The sequence below is a fragment of the Natator depressus genome, chromosome 2 (genome assembly GCF_965152275.1).
Source record: "Natator depressus isolate rNatDep1 chromosome 2, rNatDep2.hap1, whole genome shotgun sequence".
Taxonomy (NCBI): domain Eukaryota; kingdom Metazoa; phylum Chordata; order Testudines; family Cheloniidae; genus Natator; species Natator depressus.
Genome location: NC_134235.1, coordinates 250,091,033 through 250,109,772, shown reverse-complemented (window position 1 = coordinate 250,109,772; position 18,740 = coordinate 250,091,033). Strand labels below are relative to the sequence as shown.

The following is an 18,740-nucleotide window of genomic DNA, read 5'->3' as shown; positions in this document are numbered from 1 at the left end:
CTTCCTTATCTACTTTCTCTACACCAGTCATGATTTTATAGACCTCATTTAATATCTCCCCTTAGCTGTCTCTTTTCCAAGCTGAAAAGTCCCAGTCTTATTAATCTCTCCTCATACGGAAGCCGTTCCATACCTCTAATAATTTTTGTTGCCCTTTTCTGCATATTGAGGGGATGTTTTCAGAGAACTGTCCACAATGACTCCAAGATCTCTTTCTTGAGTGGTAACAGCTAATTAAGTGGTAACAGCTAATTCATTTTATATGTATAGTTGGGATTATGCTTTCCAATGTGCATTACTTTGCATTTATCAACATTAAATTTCATCTGCTATTTTGTTGCCCGGTCACCCAGTTTTGAGAGATCCGTTTGTAGCTCTTTGCAGTCTGCCTGGGTGTTAACTATCTTTAGTAATTTTGTATCATCTGCAAATTTTGCCACCTCACTGTTTACCCCTTTTTCCAGATCATTTATGAATGTGTTGAATAGGACTGGTCCCAGAACAGACCCCGGGGGACACCACTATTTACCTCTCTCCATTCTGAAAAATGACCATTTATACCTACCCATTGCTTCCTATCTTTTAACCAGTTACCAATCCATGAGAGCACCTTGCCTCTTATCCCATGGCAGCTTACTTTGCGTAAGAGCCTTTGGTGAGGGACATTGTCAAAGGCTTTCTGAAAATCTAAGTACACTATATCCACTGGATCCCCTTGGCCCACATGCTTGTTGATCCCCTCAAAGAACAGACTAGGGACCGAGTGGCTAGACAGCAGTTTGGCAGAAAAGGACCGAGGGGTTACAGTGGACGAGAAGCTGGATATGAGTCAATAGTGTGCCGTTGTTGCCAAGAAGGCCAATGGCATCTTGGGATGTATATGTAGGGGCATTGCCATCAGATCGAGGGACGTGATCATTCCCCTCTATTCGACATTGGTGAGGCCTCATCTGGAGTACTGTGTCCAGTTTTGGGCCCCACACTACAAGAAGGATGTGGAAAAATTGGAAAGAGTCCAGCGGAGGGCAACAAAAATGATTTGGGGACTGGAACACATGACTTATGAGGAGAGGCTGAGGGAACTGGGATTATTTAGTCTGCAGAAGAGAAGAATGCGGGGGGGATTTGATAGCTGCTTTCAACTACCTGAAAAGGGGTTCCAAAGAGGATGGATCTAGACTGTTCTCAGTGGTAGCAGATGACAGAACAAGGAGTAATGGTCTCAAGTTGCAGTGGGGGAGGTTTAGGTTGGATATTAGGAAAAACTTTTTCACTAGGAGGGTGGTGAAACACTGAAATGCGTTACCTAGGGAGGTGGTGGAATCTCCTTCCTTAGAGGTTTTTAAGGTCAGGCTTGACAAAGCCCTGGCTGGGATGATTTAGTTGGGGATTGGTCCTGCTTTGAGCAGGGAGTTGGACTAGATGACCTCCTGAGGTCCCTCCCAACCTTGATATTCTATTATTCTAATTCTAGATTGGTGAGGCATGATTTTCCTTTACTAAAACCATGTTGACTCTTCCTCAACAAATTATGTTCATCTATGTGTCTGACAATATTGTTCTTTATTACAGTTTCAATCAGTTTGGACTTGGATGAATTTGTTTGTCTTTTCACTCATGTTTGATGACCTAAACTGCGCCCACTCTACTGAATCTGTCCTACAGTTACTCAAACAAGGTTGCTGACCCATCACAGCCTATCCCACACATTTCCAATGCCTGGTCACTGACACAGCTTGGAAAGAAGAGGTACAGATATACCCTTTCTACCTCAGCCTCAATGATGAGATTAAAGGTGAACTGGCCCAGGCTGATCCGCGTACTGTCTTCCACCCACAAAAGTCCCTTTTATGTCAATTATGACTTCCACTCCTGATTCCATCCATCTGTACCCCAGATCTTCTGTGTCTCCGTGGCCTCTGATTTGGTTCAACACTGCCACCACATAGAAAGGAATTAAAAATCACACAAACTCAGCCAAGGAGGACTACAACCGATATGCCAACCTCTATTGACAAGACCCTCCTCCCATGCCAGTTGGAGACAAGCTATGGCTCTTGACTCAACACTTGGTTACCTCCTGACCCTCAAGGAAATTAGACCACTGTTACCTTGGCCCATTATGGGTCATCCAACAGATGAAGCTCCAGTTACCCTGTGGCCTTCAAACTTCTGTTACCCCGTACTACGGAATACATGTTTCCTTGTTAAAGAAACTCCATTCCTGGATGTTCACAACTACCTCCACCACTCATTGAGGTTCAGGGGCAGGAAGAATATTTGGTGAGACAGAGCCTGGATATTAAGCTTCTCTGAGGATAACTCTTGTACCTTGTGGACTGGGAAGGGTATGGCCTACTGAACCATTCATGAGAACTGGCCAGTAATATACATGCACCTGACCTCCTTCAGGAACGTCATTGATCACACCCCCCACCAGCCGGGCCCGAGGACACTGGGGCAGCATCCTCAGGTTTGATGTAAGGTGATGAGTCATCCCTGAACTAGAGCCTGATTAAGCCACATGCGGTGATGAGTCATTCCTGTGCCAGGCTCCAGCCAATCCACAAGCCAGGAGCTGGTCTGGTGTCTCTCAGCACAGGTATGTAAGCCCCACAGGAGAAACACCAGCTCAGTCTCCCCAGTGGCACTTCAGGGCTCAGAACTCTCCCCTGTCTGATAGTGATGACAGACTCTGCGGGCCTTGTCCTGCTCCAGCCCTGCTCGGGCTTCAGCCTTGTTCCCAGTCCTGCTACAGCACAGCTCTTCCGCCAGCTTAGTTCCCAGCCCTATTCTTGGCTTGTTGTAACCTCACACGTGACTCCTGACTCCGGCTCCTACCTCTGGTTTTGGTTCCTGGCTTGGCTGCCACTGCACCAACCACTAGGCCTGACCCTCCACCTCTCCATCTCTGACAGAACTCCCACTGGAGTCAAGGGGTACGCTGTCTGCTGTTAGCCTGAGGGGGAGTTACATGAGCACATCAGCACGCATGTGGAGGTCTTTCCGCTGTATCCTGTGTAAAAGCAATGCTCTCTGATCTCCATGGCCTTTGTGTCCCTCAGTGCAAACAGGTAATGTGCTTCAGGAACTTTGCGACCATCCTGCAGCATCTTCTCATCCTGCTGATGATGCGGTGCTGCCCTGCCCTCTTCTTCCCACTGTCAGGCCGATGTTTATCCTGCGTTAGATTTCATAACGTCCAGCTGTATTTGAGGTAAAAATGTGTTGTCTAAAAAAAGTAATTCACTGAGAGGCGCTGGCTGGAAATCATTTTCTGAACCACCACACAATTTTAATCAGAGGACCAGGCTGTATCCAAGCAAGGGAGGATTTAGGAGGGAGGGAGGAGGGGTTCTAGTATGGCATTCCCAAGGGAGCTGTAAATCCAAGCTCTGCTTCAGGAAGACAGGATATCATGGGCTTCACATTCTACCCAAACCTAATTTGCACTAGGATTACATGGGCATTACTAATGTATACAGTAACTCAAATTGATTAGCTTGCTATTAGTAAGAGCAATGTGCTCACTTGGTAGCTGCGGTTTCCTTTAGAGCAGGAGTATAGTAGGCTTAGATATAATGTTGTAGGGAGTGGTGCCTCTTTTCAAATATGCATGTTGTACTAAAGAGGGCCACGTTCTGAGAGATGAAGGGCCATGCAATGGGAGCTGCCAACACCCTGTTACTTTTAGCACATTAGCCTGAACTGTGTGTGTTCCCTCCAGTGCAAAAAAGTGATCCTAGTGGCCCAGTCTTCTCGTGTTGAAGTTTTGCTACAGACTGCAGTGGCAACAGAATCAGGCCCAAAGTCTGCTTTTATTAATGACTGTTATTACTTGAAGAACCCCCTGAGCACCTAGCTGTTTGCTATTGCTAGGCTGTGCACCATGGACACTCGGAGCATGTGCCTTGGGTATATTAGACCACGGAGAACATTTTCCAAAGTGCCTAATTGACTTAGGCACCCAAGTCCCATTTTCAGAAGTGACTTTGGCAATTTGAAAGGCGATGGAAGAGAGGCTCCTAAGGCCCAGATCCCAAAGGTATTTAGGTGCCTGACTTCTATTGATTTCAATGTGAACTGCATGCCGAAATACCTTGCGGATCTGGGCCCAAGTCACTTTGGACAATGGAACATAAGGTATGTCTACACTACAAGTGGTACAATGGTGCAGCTCTAGCCTCATAGCATAGATGCTTCCTACAGCGATGGAAGGGGTTTTTCCATCGCTATAGTAAATCCACCTCCTCGAGAGGCAGTAGCTGGGTCGACAGAAGAATTCTTCCATTGACCTAGCGGTGTGTAAACCGGGGCTTAGGTCAATTTAACTACGTCTCTATGGGGCATGAACTTTTCATGCACACCCCCGAGCGATGTAACTAGGTCAACTTAAGTTTTAGGTGTAAACCAGGCCTCAGGCTCTTAAGTCAGTTAGATGCTTTGAAAACATCTCTTGGGTATGCTGGGAATCAGGCCTGATTCTAGCACTTGTGGCCAGCCACCATGCCACTGCACCTATGCAACCTGCAAGTATAGACAAGCAAAGCTGCCAGTCCCAACAGATCTGACAGCAGCTTGGAACCAGGGTAAGCACATCGTTAAGGCGAAGATTTCATCACAGATATCTTTTGTAAAAGTCAGGGACAGATCACAGGCAATAAAGACAAATTCATGGAGGCTATGACCTGTCCCTGCCTTTTGCTAAAATATCCATGACAAAATGGGGAGCTGCTGGGCAGCTGCAGAGGCCAGCTGGGAGCTCTGGGGGCCCCCAAGGCCCCCCTCCACCCACGGAGAGCTGCAAGGTCTCTCACCGCCCAAGGTGGCGGGGAGCTGCAGGGTCCCACGTCCCGCAGTGGCTCGGAGCCCCTGCCGCCCGTGGTGGTTGGGAGCTATGGGGTACCTCCTGCCGCCCTCAGTGGTGGGGAGCTGCAGGGTACCCCCTGCTGGCTACAGCAGCTGAGAGCTGCAGTGTCCCTCCAACCCATGGCGTCCAGGAGCTGAGGGGCCCCACACTGCCTTCAACAGCTCAGAACTTGGGGGCCCCTCATTGCTGGTACCCTGCAGCTTCCAGCTGCTGCAGGCTGAAGTCACAAAGGTCTTTGAAAGTCACGGATTCCCATATCAGGGAGCTCCACCTATAATGCAAAGCCCATGTGTGGGTCATCAGCAGAGATTAAACCTGTGAGCTGTGGATCTTAAAGTATGTTGCTCTCCTGACTGAACTAGAAATCTAGCTCTGTTAGCCAAATGCTGTAGCAGATTCAAGCCTCTAGGTGGCCCAGCCCCTGCAGGGGGATGTAACCCACATGTAAGATGGTATTCTACGCCAGCTGAGGAGCTGGCCTCTGAACTTTACGCCTGGAGCTGATCCTGAGCCAGGTATAAAGTTGTGTCCCAAACACACTAACACAAGTATGTTACTGACAAATGTGCTTTGCTAGGAACTGGACAGGTTAAGATTTCCTCTCTCAAAGCGTGAAATTCCATGCCCACAGACCTTAAGCAAGGAGATGAGCCAGGGAACAACATCAACGCCCTCAGCCCTCAATCTTCTACATGGAGACAAGATACTGGACTACATGGACCTCTGCTCTGATCCATAAGGCAATTTTTATGGTCCCTGCCCATCCATAACCTGTCCCCTCATGCTGACATTTGAGGCAGGTACAGAGGACCCTCCAATGGCACACAGGAAATGGAGAGACACCTCCCACCTGCCTGACTACTCTGACTGCCATAGGCCCCCTGAGAGAGCTCCAAGTGTTGCAGAAGGTCCTTCAGCTGGCTCTGAAGTAGGTCAACTTTTAGCCTAAGAGAACAGCTGATGGACAGTTTGGCTGCCTGTACTCTAGCACTGCCATGGGCTAGGTCAGATTTTTGCCTAGCTTTCACTACTTCACATTTCATGTTTTTAGCTTGGTTTGCATTTTGCAATTTTCTTGTATAATCAAACTCAAGTTTAAACCTATTTATATAACCAACTTGTTCAGTTTCATCTTGGGCTGCATTTCATTACACTTTAATTTTACCGGTGTAAATCAGGAAATGGATTTGCAGCCATGTTATGGTATGATCATGTCTAACTCCTCTACCGCACATGCTAGCAAGAGATCTCTAATTGCTTTTCAAAGGAAGGAAAGTATCTTATTTTTATGTATTTATTTTTGTATAGTGAGCAGTGAAGTGATTTGCTCAGGGTCACACACAGCAAGTCACTGGCAGAGCTCAAGTCTCCTGCCACGGCACCACACTGCCTTGTAGTTTGATGATATAGGTGGAAGCAGAATTAGGCCACAGAACACTGGAAACATTTTTTTGGGATCTGAGCCCTACAGTTGGAGCCCATCTTTGAGTTTAATCTGATTTAGCTCCATTTCCCTTGTTTGTTTAAACTATGATCAGTTCAGTGCGTTGGATCCCACAGCCCCTTACAGAGTTTGGGCCAGTGCCTTAGCTGAATAGCTGGTGTAAATGGGAGCTTCAGTGCAGTGATGCTACTTCATACAAGCTGAAGATTTGGCCTAATGAGTTGAGCCTCCCACTGCTCCTGGGAAGCAGGGAAGTCTTTTGCTGCCCATCTCCACAATTCTCACTACCTGTTTGTGTTTTGGGATGGCTTGATGTGTCTGAGCTGCAGGCTGTGGCCTCATTCGACCTGGCTAGCTGAGTGGAAGATGGAGGCAGGCTGGCAGGTGCTGGTCAGATTCCATAAGGTATTTTACTCCAGATGGATGCATCTACACACAGTGAGACAGGATTCAAGACTGTTAGCAGTACTGTGGGGGGGCCCAGGGCAAGACAAAGTGCTCTAGCAGGTTGACTGGCTTGTTTGACTTTCTCCCAGCTCTCTAGCTACAATCAAGCCCAAGTTTGCTGCACATTACAACTTGGTGAGAGAGGCATTAAGCAGGAGTTTGTAATGGCCTTTACTCCCTCCTGCTTTGTAAATGACTTGCACAATAGTTCCTCTCTACGTTTGGGTAACAATCCACGTCCCATTTCCTAAATAACATTAGACATGCATCATTCAAGATCCTTTTGCTCCTTTGTTCCTTGCCTGTGGAACGCACGGTCAGTGAAAGTGGGAATGCCAACCGTTGTGCCTCTCCAACTAGCATGTACAAAGTAGTTTCATTCAGCTTTTTGAAGTGATTATTTTGGGACTATTATGTGGCTATAGCTGCTGATTTTACACTCGGTGGGTGGGAAAGTGCCCTGACAAGGCTGCATGAAGGGCATAATCGAATGTGTGCTTGCGTTGCTGCCCTATTTCACTACGTGGCAGAGCAGGGTTTTACTTATATATATATACAGTGAACACCAACACCACATACTTAACCCAGAGATTCAAAATACACACTTCAGATATTTTTAGGTACGTACTCTGAGCCACTGTTCAGTGTTTGAATCCGACTTACGGCAACAGCGGATACTCCATTAATTGCACAGGCCATTAGCGAACATACAAGACCTGGCTCCTCCAGAAGTGCGTAGGTGGGGCTGATTAGATAGACCTGAAGCACAGAAATGAACATTTCCTACATCCCCACTGATTACTGATCTGCGTGGCTGTGTGACTGCAGACGACCATTCGAAAATAACAGCAAAATTGCTCCTCACTTCCCCACTGAGTCAGGTCACCCGCAGAGCACTTTGGGGTTTATATATAATTCCCACACAGCTCCACTGCCAGGCAATAAACACTGGGGCAGACAGACAGAACTGACACATCTGTTTTTTTAAATACACAGGCTTAAATGGGGAAAATCACTTCACTTTTCTGTGCTTTTGGTTCCTCTCCCAGCCTTTGTCTGCCTTATCTATTAGAGTGTAAACTCGGGCCAGGGACTCTCTCTTACCATGTATTTGTATAGCACCTAGCAAGTGAGACTGATCTCAGTTGGGAGCCTCTTTTCACTATTGTAATACAAATCACAACTGGGATATGGACTAACACCACATTCAGCTAATGCCTAGAAAAATAAAAACAGTTTTAAAATATCCCCCAGTACATTGCACGGACAGGTACAAATTAACAGCATTACCAAGTATTCACATAGTATATAAAGTGTTAACATACTCATCTGCAATTACACTCTTAAAGAAGCAGAATCTGGACTTGGCTTAGAGCCAGACATACAAAATGAAGACATCAACACCACTGGCAAATCTAGTACAGGTATGTAATTTCCACAACCCTTTTCATCCGGGAAGGTCACGGGTTTGCACTGTGCACAGCTGTCTAGTGTAATAAATGAAATCGTAATTCTTTAAAAAGGGGTTATAGTTGCATTACGAGCAGGAAAGGCAGTTGTTAGCATAGGGGGAAACAAAGCCCAAGTGTCTTTGTTATTTACAGCCATTTCAGTTGTATCCTCCATAAAACATTCAGGCCCTTAAAGTTTATATGCAGCTGGAACAGACAGTAGCCAAATATCTGTTATAGATTTCAACTGCCCCCTAAAGGCGAAATATCAGAATTGCATTTACATTTCATACCCCTGACAAAATGAACACAAAATGAAAATGAAATGATAGTGGATTGCGGGTCATGGCAGTGAGTAGCACTGAATCCAAAAGTAGAAGGTACACCGCTGAGAGGACCACTTGAGAACAAGAGTTTCTCCTTTTATTAGTCTCTGCATATTAGCAAATGAAAACACATTGTTTACCAACTCGCATGCTCTGAATCAAGGTCTGTGAGAATGCTGGAGAGCAGCAGGTCAAGAAAATATCAGGAAATGAGTATCAGATTGTAAATGGTATAGATGTCACCACCCGACAACTCTCTTACTTTAGCCTTAGAGGCCAAAACACTGGGAGACTCAAAGCAAACCACTGCTAGCACTTTTCACCACTGGTTTCTATCACAATTAGCCATTTTATAACCGCTCCAACAAAAACTGGGCATTTTGATAGACGTGGATGATGGCTAGGGAGGGAAAACTAATGTGGATTGGACAGAAACTCTAGTTAAGGCACTAGCATTTAACAGTCTGATCATGAGGAATTTTGACACAAGTACTGATAGCCACTAACTCTGCTGTACATAGCTCAGAGCATATCAGGTAGTAATTTATGTTTAGAAATTAACAAGCCAAGATGTCATTATTTGTGCTGTATTTTCTGTTTCACTTGGAAATCCCCATGACAGTAAGGGACTATGAATAAGCTTTGTTACAGTAGCCAGAGTTATCACCTCAATTTGTGAAACGAGCAAAGTAAATGCATATGATTGTATTCTTCGGTTTGTACCAGATAGGGATGTGTTTTTGCTAGGCCAGAACTAACTATTTACCCTGGGCCTTATGCTCCCCACTCCTGCATGCTTCAGAGGGGAATCCAGGAGCAGTGACTGAAAATCCTAGAGGGATTAGATTCCACATGGTGAGCCCTTTGACATGAAAACCATGCTAAGCGGGTCCTGCAGGAATTCAAGGGGGTATGTAAGACTTGGAGTAGGAGCTGAAATAGAGTGGATGCTCTGGGCAGCTTGCTCCCGTAAGAAAGTATGAGCTACAGCTGTGCTCCTGTTGCTGGTATAATTTTATACTGGCAACAGAGTCACAATTGACAGGGTTCTCTGCACAGTGTGGTTTTAGGTGGTGTGGCAGCTCTAGCTGAAGGGGATACCTGCTGCCTTTGAACTTGCTGCTCATGAGGCTGACACAGCCTATGACTTTACTAGACCAGAGGGGATGGTTCATGGATTTTATAGGCCTCCTTGTTAGGAATGAAATTAAACCACAATCTGTCCCTGAATTCCTACTTCCACTTCACACACCTGCCAGGCAGGGGTGGATAATAACTAATAGAAGCCTGGAGCCACAAAAATAGCAGACCCCTCCCTCTACTAGTATGTGCTTCCCTATTACCCAATAGATAGGGTAAGTGCAGATTTACATTTATGCTGAAACAAACATGAGAGAGTGGCCTATCCTGATGGGCGGAGCAAACTGCTTCCTCCAAAAAGAACCCTCCTTTACACACACAGCTGTGAGGCTTCTGCCCTTCCGACGGCTATGTTTCGATGGTAAGACCCGTCCTAAACCCCGATGACTACAGCTCAGGTCAGTCTGTCTATCCCATCCCCTTGCCAATGGAATCATGGGATACACAGTGTCTCCAAGATCCTGCTGAGCTCTGTGTTTGCCAAGTCCCCTAAGGGGATTCCAGGCCATGCACTCTGCTGCCTCTTGGACCTGGAGAGGTGAGGTGAGGTAGCTTATTGTGTTGTGATGTACTATGCATTTTGTTACACTTAATAAAATGAATGGGAGAAATTCTGACCTCACTGAAGTCAATGAGAGATTTGCCACTGACTAGACAGTGGTTTATAAATGTTACTGGATTTAAAAAAAAAAAAAACAAGTAAAAGAAAAATTTCATGTCAGCATTTTTTCATTAAAAAAAACAAAAAACCCCCACCTCTCAGTAACACCATTAATTCTACAGCTTAGTATTAAAATACATCTGTAGGGTCAGTTACATTTAGACAGGTTCCAGTTATACTCCCAAGGTGTCCACTGTCTATTTTTATAATATTCCTAGAAGGGATTCCATACAAACCCCAATTCTGACGTCTTGTTTAGAAAATAGTACAAAGCCTTTTTCAGAGGCCCCATAATCCAGTCATCCCAGGAAAGGGTCATTTTCCTTTCCCACACAGTACTGTAGCAAATCATACATACAACATGTTACAAGAGACTGAACATTACCCTGAACTTCAACTTCTAATTGTTTCCACATTTTTTTTAAAAAATGGCCAAATCATGAAATCCAAACTGAGTGTGTGCATGTGCCTCCTTTCTGAGAGTAAAACCTTCCAAATGTATTTTCTGAACCGTGTACTCAACCAGCTCTCCCTTCTCTAGCTTCCATTTGCTTTTGCTGCACTAGTTCCTCCTCCTTCTTCTTGTAAAGCTTCACAAGATATTCGTCAGGCTCAATTCCCATTTCCCTTAACTCTGACATGACCTTTTCCAGCCTGTGCAGTGTTCTGGCACTGTGAACTTTCCGGGCGGTGATGTACAACGTAAACTCATCAAACCCCATCAGTTTACAGGTGTCTACATCACAGATATTTTTAACATCTTTGGTTTTGTCCACTTGTGGGAAGAAAACTAATCCTGACATTTTCTCCAGGTCTTCAATATGCACTTGAAATTCAGGTAGTTGGTGACTGAAGCCTATGGGATCGTTGGGCACCACAAAGGCTCCCAGCACCAGGGGCTCCGAGGATATTCTGCTTCGCCTGGCAAGAATCACCTTGTAGAGATGTGATGGCACAGCCACATCGCCCTTGCCGATTACCTAGCAACAAAACAATTACATTAGAGATACACATCTGAACCGGAAATTAGGCCTAATCCCACTACATCTGGAAACGAGCTACTATCAGCATACAATGCATAACTAAGCAGCAAGGAGATCATGAAAGCTATACTGGACTATAGTATGCTCCCTTTGTATCAATTGCTTTGTAACTCTCAACACAATCCCTATCCTCATTGGTGAGCACAGACACAGAAACATGGCAGAGAACACACTGGAGGAAGCTGCATGGATGTTTGGTGGTTGTTTGAAGATTTTTTTCAGAACACTGTATTGGTCCCTCTCATCCTGACATCCTAATGCAACTCCTATACAACTGATTTTCCATTAAACTTAAAAACAAAGAGGACTCTAACTTGCTGTCTGACCGCAGAGCCAACAAACATCTACAGAAGCAGATGATCTGTATTCCCAACTGTGCAGATTATTTCCTTTTTACCATCAGCCATGCCGAGTGGATTATTTTTAAAGTGAGGATCTTGTATACTGTATATGAAACATCAAAAATCTAGGATACAGCATTAGTAAATACCCCATTTATACAACAATACAATTCAATTAATGTAACACAAGCCATCAAAGCAAAGGGAGAAAGCATCAAATCAGGACTTAGATTTCCACTCCCCAGAACTATCTGGTATGCCTGGCATAGTTTCTTTGCTTTCATGCAGTACTGTTGCTGATCTCTGTCATGCCCCTTTGCCAACATTCTCCATACGATCTGCTCATAGATGTCGACGTTTCTACAGCTGTTCCTTAGGTGTGCTTGTACAATCTCTTCTCCCCATAGGCCCAGGAGATCCAATACTTCTTGCCTGATCCGGGCAGAAGTGCGTCTAGTAGCTCTCTGTTTGTACAGCCAGCACGGTTGAACAGCCAAATGAAAACAGAAAAGGTGTGCTCCAAGATGTGCTCACTAAGGTGAGCAATCAGGAAAAGGCATTTCAAAAAACACATGGGGAGTTTTAAAGAGCGCTGGGGTGAACTTCTGCTGCTTGTGACCTCAGAGCTCTGAATTCATTTGAAGCCTGTAACATGCTCACACACACCCATACACAGAGGGCTACCCTTACAGCAGAGAGCCCTTCCTGTGCCACGTATCCATCTGGCAGGAGACACCATTCAATGAGAAACTGAATGTTCCCATTGCCAGGAAAATGAACTATTCAAATGAATTACGTTCAGGTGGGCATTTTACTAGGATCCTTTTATTTGCTATGATGTTTATCTGGCATGTGGACAGAACACACAGTCAGTCAACAAAGTACAGCGAGGCTTATGTCTAGAAGATTTGAGTTCTGTTTAACCCTTTTTATATAATTATATTTTAAAAACACAATTAGAAATGGCAAACAAGAAAATGAGGCAGATTATTTACCATGAACTATGAGGCTGTCTGGCTGCGTGCACAAAATCCAGAAGTGAAACACTGTATTCTTGGTTTATAACATACGCAAAGACAAAGACACTGTCAGCACGTTTTCATTTCTTTACATCTTTGTGGCATGGCTGCTTTCTTCGGAGTCCTATTTTATCCATCTGTGTCACTGCTGTGATTGATTCAATTAATTACAAGCATTTTTAACTCAAGGTAATGGTTGAAATGTACTTTGGCTCTACAGATATTCAGTATAATTCAGTTACAGGATAATCATCATCTCAATATATTTTAGTGGGATAGTATTGAGCACTTTTGCACAAGTTAATGCATTTTTAAAACCCAACCTTGCCAATGGCTACTGAAGTATTCAAAGTTCAGATCAGTCTGTTCCAATATTTAACTCATTTAGGTTTCTGCTAGCACTGTGGTGGATTCCTTTAGTGTTTGAAATAGTTCTTCACATCCTGTTGCAATAATTAAAACCCTTAAAGCCCAAGCAGTTAGAAAGAAACCACCCTGCCCTTAGGAGAAAGGAAATGGAAATCATAACTACAGTTTTCATTTTTGGTGCAGTTACTTGGCAACAACTTCACTATTGTTCTCTCCGTATCTCTCCATACGGATCATGATCTCAATTTTCTTTAGTTTACATTATCATAACAGCAAGCATTCCTCCCCTCTTTAGAGGGTTTCCTAATGATAACAACTTATCAGCAGGTGAAGACATACGCAGTCTACAAATAATCTTCCCTTTGCTCCCAACCCTTTCCCAAATAAAACCCTCCCTATGCATATAAGTCATGAAGACAGTGCCAGGAAAAGCCACCCCCAAAATACCTTATGCTAAATTCCCTTTCAATGAGGATAGGTGTCTTGATCCTAGAGAGTCGGAGCTCTTAAGCTTCAAATCACTTTGCATTTACAGTCTGTGAAGCCAGGCTGACAGCTCCCAGGCACAGAGAGCTTAATCAAAAGTGATTGATGTGCTGGTAATTTTAAAATCTATACTAAAAATTATCACTACCCCCAAACCTAGTGCTTTATCTGATGTATTCAAATTGAATTGTAAAATGAACAGTGTTGCTCATTCTAGGTGAAATTCAATCCTTTGCAGGAAGTGACCAGCATGAGGCCTATGCACTGCTTTGTAGGTTCCAGGGAAATTGAAGTGGTACACAGGCTTTGCGCTAGCCCTGTGCATAGGTGAGAATTTGACCCACAGCAAGTAAAACACTGTTCCAATGAATTTTGTCCTGTGACAGGTTTCAGCATAGTCCAAAACAGTCCTCTTACGCTACCCAGAATAGGTGTAAAGATTCTATCCCAGCCCTTTCCAGCAGTTTGTAAAGACCCTTTTTTAGGGAGAGTTGGGGGGAGGGGATGCATGTTCTTGCAAATATGTTTCTTTATAAAGAAAAGTCTTCTGGAGTATAAAGCCTGTACTGACCATACAGTCTTGTATTGCAGGTGCTATTGGCAGTAAAAGTGACCCAACAGTGAACGTTACAATGACAGTGTGACTGTTAGAGCAAGTCATAATGGCAATGTTGATACACTGGGGTTTAATTCAATATGCACACAATACATGACTTTGCATGATGGCCGATATTAGTGGTATTTGCTTGTAAAATGCTGTGCATATATACTGCACTGTATAATAAAAACGATTGGTTGAAAAACGTAACAAGAATCTTACCTACCTCCATCATTACCCCATTCTGCACAAGTACCTCCACTGTCATACACACCTATTGCTTGCCTTTATATGAAAGAGGCTGTAAAAGAATACTATGTATGGTTCTATAGGTTGCCCAATACACACATGCACAGCTGAATAGTCAGCAAGTGGGGTAAAGTATGGTTCTGCAGAGAGAGCAAAGTTTGAACAGGAATAATAGAAGAGCACACGATCAGTTCATTTTCTAGTACCACCTTGTGGAGTTTCTTGTGTAACTGCAGCAACAGTCAGAATCACAGGGCATGTCTACACTATAAAGTTAAGTCGACATCAAGCCTCCACATTAAGTCAATCATGTGTGTCCACACCACGCTCACTGTGTCAGTGGAGTACGTCCTCACTAGCAGTGCTTGTTCTGATGCACAGAGCAGTGCACTGTCATGCATGCAGCCCTGCTGCAAGCCATAGAACGAAACAATTCCCGGTTGCTGCTGGCAGTCGCACATCAACTGAACATGGTGAAATGCCGTTTCTGGTCCCAGGAAACAAGCAGTGACTGGTGGGACCACATCGTTATGGGATGATGACCCGTGGCTGCAGAACTTTTGAATGCGGAAGGCCACCTTCCAGGAACTTTGTGCAGAGCTTTCCCCAGCCCTGAAGTGCAGCAACACTAAAATGAGAGCTGCTCTGACAGTGAAGAAGGGAGTGGCGATCGCTCTATGGAAGATTGCAACGCCAGACTGTTCCCCGTCAGTGGTGAATCAATTCGGAGTTGGTAAATCCACTGTGGAAACTGTTGTGATCCAAGCGTGCAGGGCCATAAATCAACTTCTGCTAAGAAGGATAGTGACTCTGGGCAACGTGCAGGACATAGCTGATGGTTTTGTTGTTATGGGGTTCCCTAACTGTAGTGGGGCAATAGATGGCACATATATCCCTATCTTGGCACCAGATCACCTTGCCAAAGAGTACATAAACCGCAAGGGATACTTTTCAATGATGTTGCAAGTGCTGGTGGTTCACAGGGGGTGTTTCACCAACATCAATGTGGGATGGTCAGGAAAGGTGCATGAGTGCATCTTTAAGAAAACAGGTCTGTTCAAAAAGCCTTTCTTTCCAGACCACAAAATAACCACTGATGACATTGAAATGCCAATCGTGATCCTGGGAGACCAAGCCTGCCACTTGCTCCCATGGCTCATGAAGTTGTACACTGGTCATCTGGACAGCAGTAAGGAGTGGTTCAACAATAGTCTGAGCAAGTGCAGAATGGTGCTGGAATGTGCCTTTGAATGCTTAAAGGATTGCTGGTGCAATTTGCTTACCAGGTTAGACCTCAGTGAAAGCAATATCCCCACTGTTATTGTTACATGCTGTGTGCTCCATAATATCTATGAGACAAAGGGAAAAAAATTTCGCCAGGGTCAAGTGTGGAGGCAGATAGGTTGGCAGCTAATTTTGAGCAGCCAGATACCAGGACAAGAAGAAGAGCACAGCAAGGGGCTCTGCATCTCCATGAGGCTTTCAGTAAAGAGCCACAGTAATGTGTGCCACTTATCTGCATTGTGCCTTCCAAAACCATCCCCTCCATTACACGGGTTTCCCTGTCACCCCTCATTCCAACCCAATGACTGGAATCAATAAAGAGCATTTCTTCAGCATTTCAGCCATGATGAGTATAGCCCTGCGGCATGGGCGACAGGCCTTGTGCTGCAACTTGTGGCATACCTACATTGGGAGCACAGCTGGACAATGCCTCTTCCCCCTAGCAACAGGGACCACCATTAAGACTCCCAAATTGCTGTTTTTTCCCAAGCAGCTGGGGGGGTATCCCCCTTTTTCCCTTAACACTGCTCGTATTACACACTGATCCATGTCAACCAAAGCAATGGCACATTAGGGAAAGCGTGGAAGAGGGACTCAGAATTCACTGGGGGGGGGGGGGGGGAGGAATCAAATACTCTACTGTTTGCAGTATGACTACTTGTAATGAGAACTCCCCCCATTTCCTCTAGTTGACCCTATGTGATATCAGTCTCCTAAGGGTAAGAGAGGAGGCAGGGAGCAGATGCTGCAAGCCTCTGGGTACAGACCTGGTCCTTATGCTGCTATGCTGTGTACCGCAACGATGCCAGCAATGACATCACTGGAGTGGCGGGGGAAAGTGTCCTACCGTGGTGGAAGAAATAAGGCAGCCCTTCGCAGAAACCTTCTGCAAAGTTTCCTGGAGATCTCCATGGAGGATTCCAGGGCCATCCCTGTGCATGTACACAGGCTTTTCTGGGAAGCACCCTCTGTGTAGCTGGAGTGACCACCAGGAAGCAGATACCCACTGCACCTCAGTTTTTGTTCAAATTACATAAAATATAATAGCGTGTAACCCCTACACTTGGATTGGAAATGTATACTCACCAGAGGTGCCTTCCCAGCATCATGCTCAGCCACCACTCTCTCCTGTGACTGGCTGGGCCCGGGGTTAAAAACTGCTCCTGGCTGTCGGGGAGAATGGATCCTCCGCTCGCCTGTCTCCCATTCTCCTCCTCCTCTTCTTCCAGAATGTCCTCCTCATTGTTGCCTGAAGTGGCCCAATACTCAGGCTTCTGGGAGGTGTCCATGCTGCATTGGGGGTAGTGGTGGGGTTGCTGCTTAGAATAGCATGCAGCTCATTGTAAAAGTGGTATGTCTGCAGGGCATAACCAGAACTGTTCATCTCTCTCGTCTTCTGGTATGCTTCCCGAAGTTCTTTTATTTTCATGTTGCACTGCTGCGTGTCCTTGGTGTAGCCCTTCTCCCCCATGCCCTGTGCAATCTTTGCATGGATGTCAGCATTTCTTTTGCTGGATCAGAGCTGTGCCTGCACAGACTCTTCTCCCCACACAGCAGTAAGATCAACCACCTCCTGTGTACTCCAGGCTGGAGCACATTTGGGGCATTGAGTTTCCATGATCAGCTATGCTGGAGGGCTCTCCACGCTCATCAGACAGAAAATGGGAATTTAAAAGTTCCTGGGGCTTTACCAGGGGAGGGGCTGTTTCCTGTGTACCTGGCCGCTGTGCAGCGGAGTTGAAAACGATCTCCAGAGTGGTCACAGTGGAGCATTGTGGGACACCTCCTGGAGGCCAATTACACAGTGTTGTGTCTATACTACCTCTTTGTTGATCCATCAAGATTGAATCAAGCGCTACACCTCTCATGGAGGTAGAGTACAGAAGTCGACATTACGGGCGACTTAGGGATCTGGTAGTGTAGACCCATACATTATTAAGTCAACTTAAGGTGTCTTCCATCAACCTAAGTTTGCAGTGTAGACCAGGCCACAGTGATCTACAGTATTTTAACTTGTCACATTCCTCTAATTACATCCCTAACTGAGTCAGACAGTATATTCCCCTATTGTAACTCAACAGAAAACAGTTTAAGATTATCCATGTGAACATGTCTTCTTTGATTTATGCTAGTCTATCCACAGGCAGAGGATGATCTTTTAACAATCACCATTTGCAACAGCAATTTGTCCTGGTTGGAAAACAGCAGTGGCTCTTTTACGGTATTTGTGACTAATAATAATTCAGAACTAATACAATTCAGGAAACACAGCAGTGTTTTCAGTTTCTGCTTCTGTCCCACATGCTTCCACACCTTATGGGGTCCTGTTAAGATTAAAGAACTGAACAGCAATCAGATTGCCCCAGCCTTGAACGCTTCCAGATCTCAGCTTCTATAAAATGTGATCCAAGAAGCTTGTGAATCACAATTTTTTTTAATCAACTCTCTGACCAAAAATGATTTTGTATATATCCGACTAAAATTCTCTTTTTTTAACTTTAACAATATTCACATCTCCCTCATTATTGGGAATAGTAATCTCAAATTTCCCATCTCATTTCTCTTTGTTGCTCCTATTAGTTTTGCTACCAACACTGATTAATAAAAATGTTCACTGACCCATGACACTCTTTGGCGTTTCCTATCACATTCACTTTTGCCCTGGATTTTCAATATTCTTGCTATTTCACCAGCAAAAGATTAGTTGTATGACTGAGATTGCACTGTCCCACACTGATACATTATTAGACCTGTTTTCAACACAAAGGTTTGTTGTTTTCACAAGACTTTGAAATTTCTAAAAGCCACAGTTATTGGAGTACCATACTTGAATTCCACAAATGAGTGTGCAAAACTTACATTTGTATGATAACTAAGGCTGGACAACTGTCATGACTGTCATGAATATCCTAGTTTTTAAAATGCCACTGATTCTTGACATTTGGGCATTTTCACATACAAACAGGTGAATGGGCAGATGAACAGTTTTACAGACTTGATGAAGAGAGCACA

General features: G+C 44.8%; 1 protein-coding gene across 1 annotated transcript in view; it reads right to left on the bottom strand.

The window, feature by feature from the left end:
- Positions 1 to 8,619: 8,619 nt before the first annotated feature.
- EXOG (exo/endonuclease G) overlaps positions 8,620 to 18,740 on the bottom strand; it is a 31,508-nt gene continuing 21,387 nt past the window's right edge. The window contains exon 6 of the mRNA XM_074946334.1: positions 8,620 to 11,319. Within this exon, the coding sequence (XP_074802435.1) occupies positions 10,858 to 11,319 (462 nt within the window). The 3' untranslated portion in view covers positions 8,620 to 10,857. The remainder of the gene's footprint in view (positions 11,320 to 18,740) is intronic.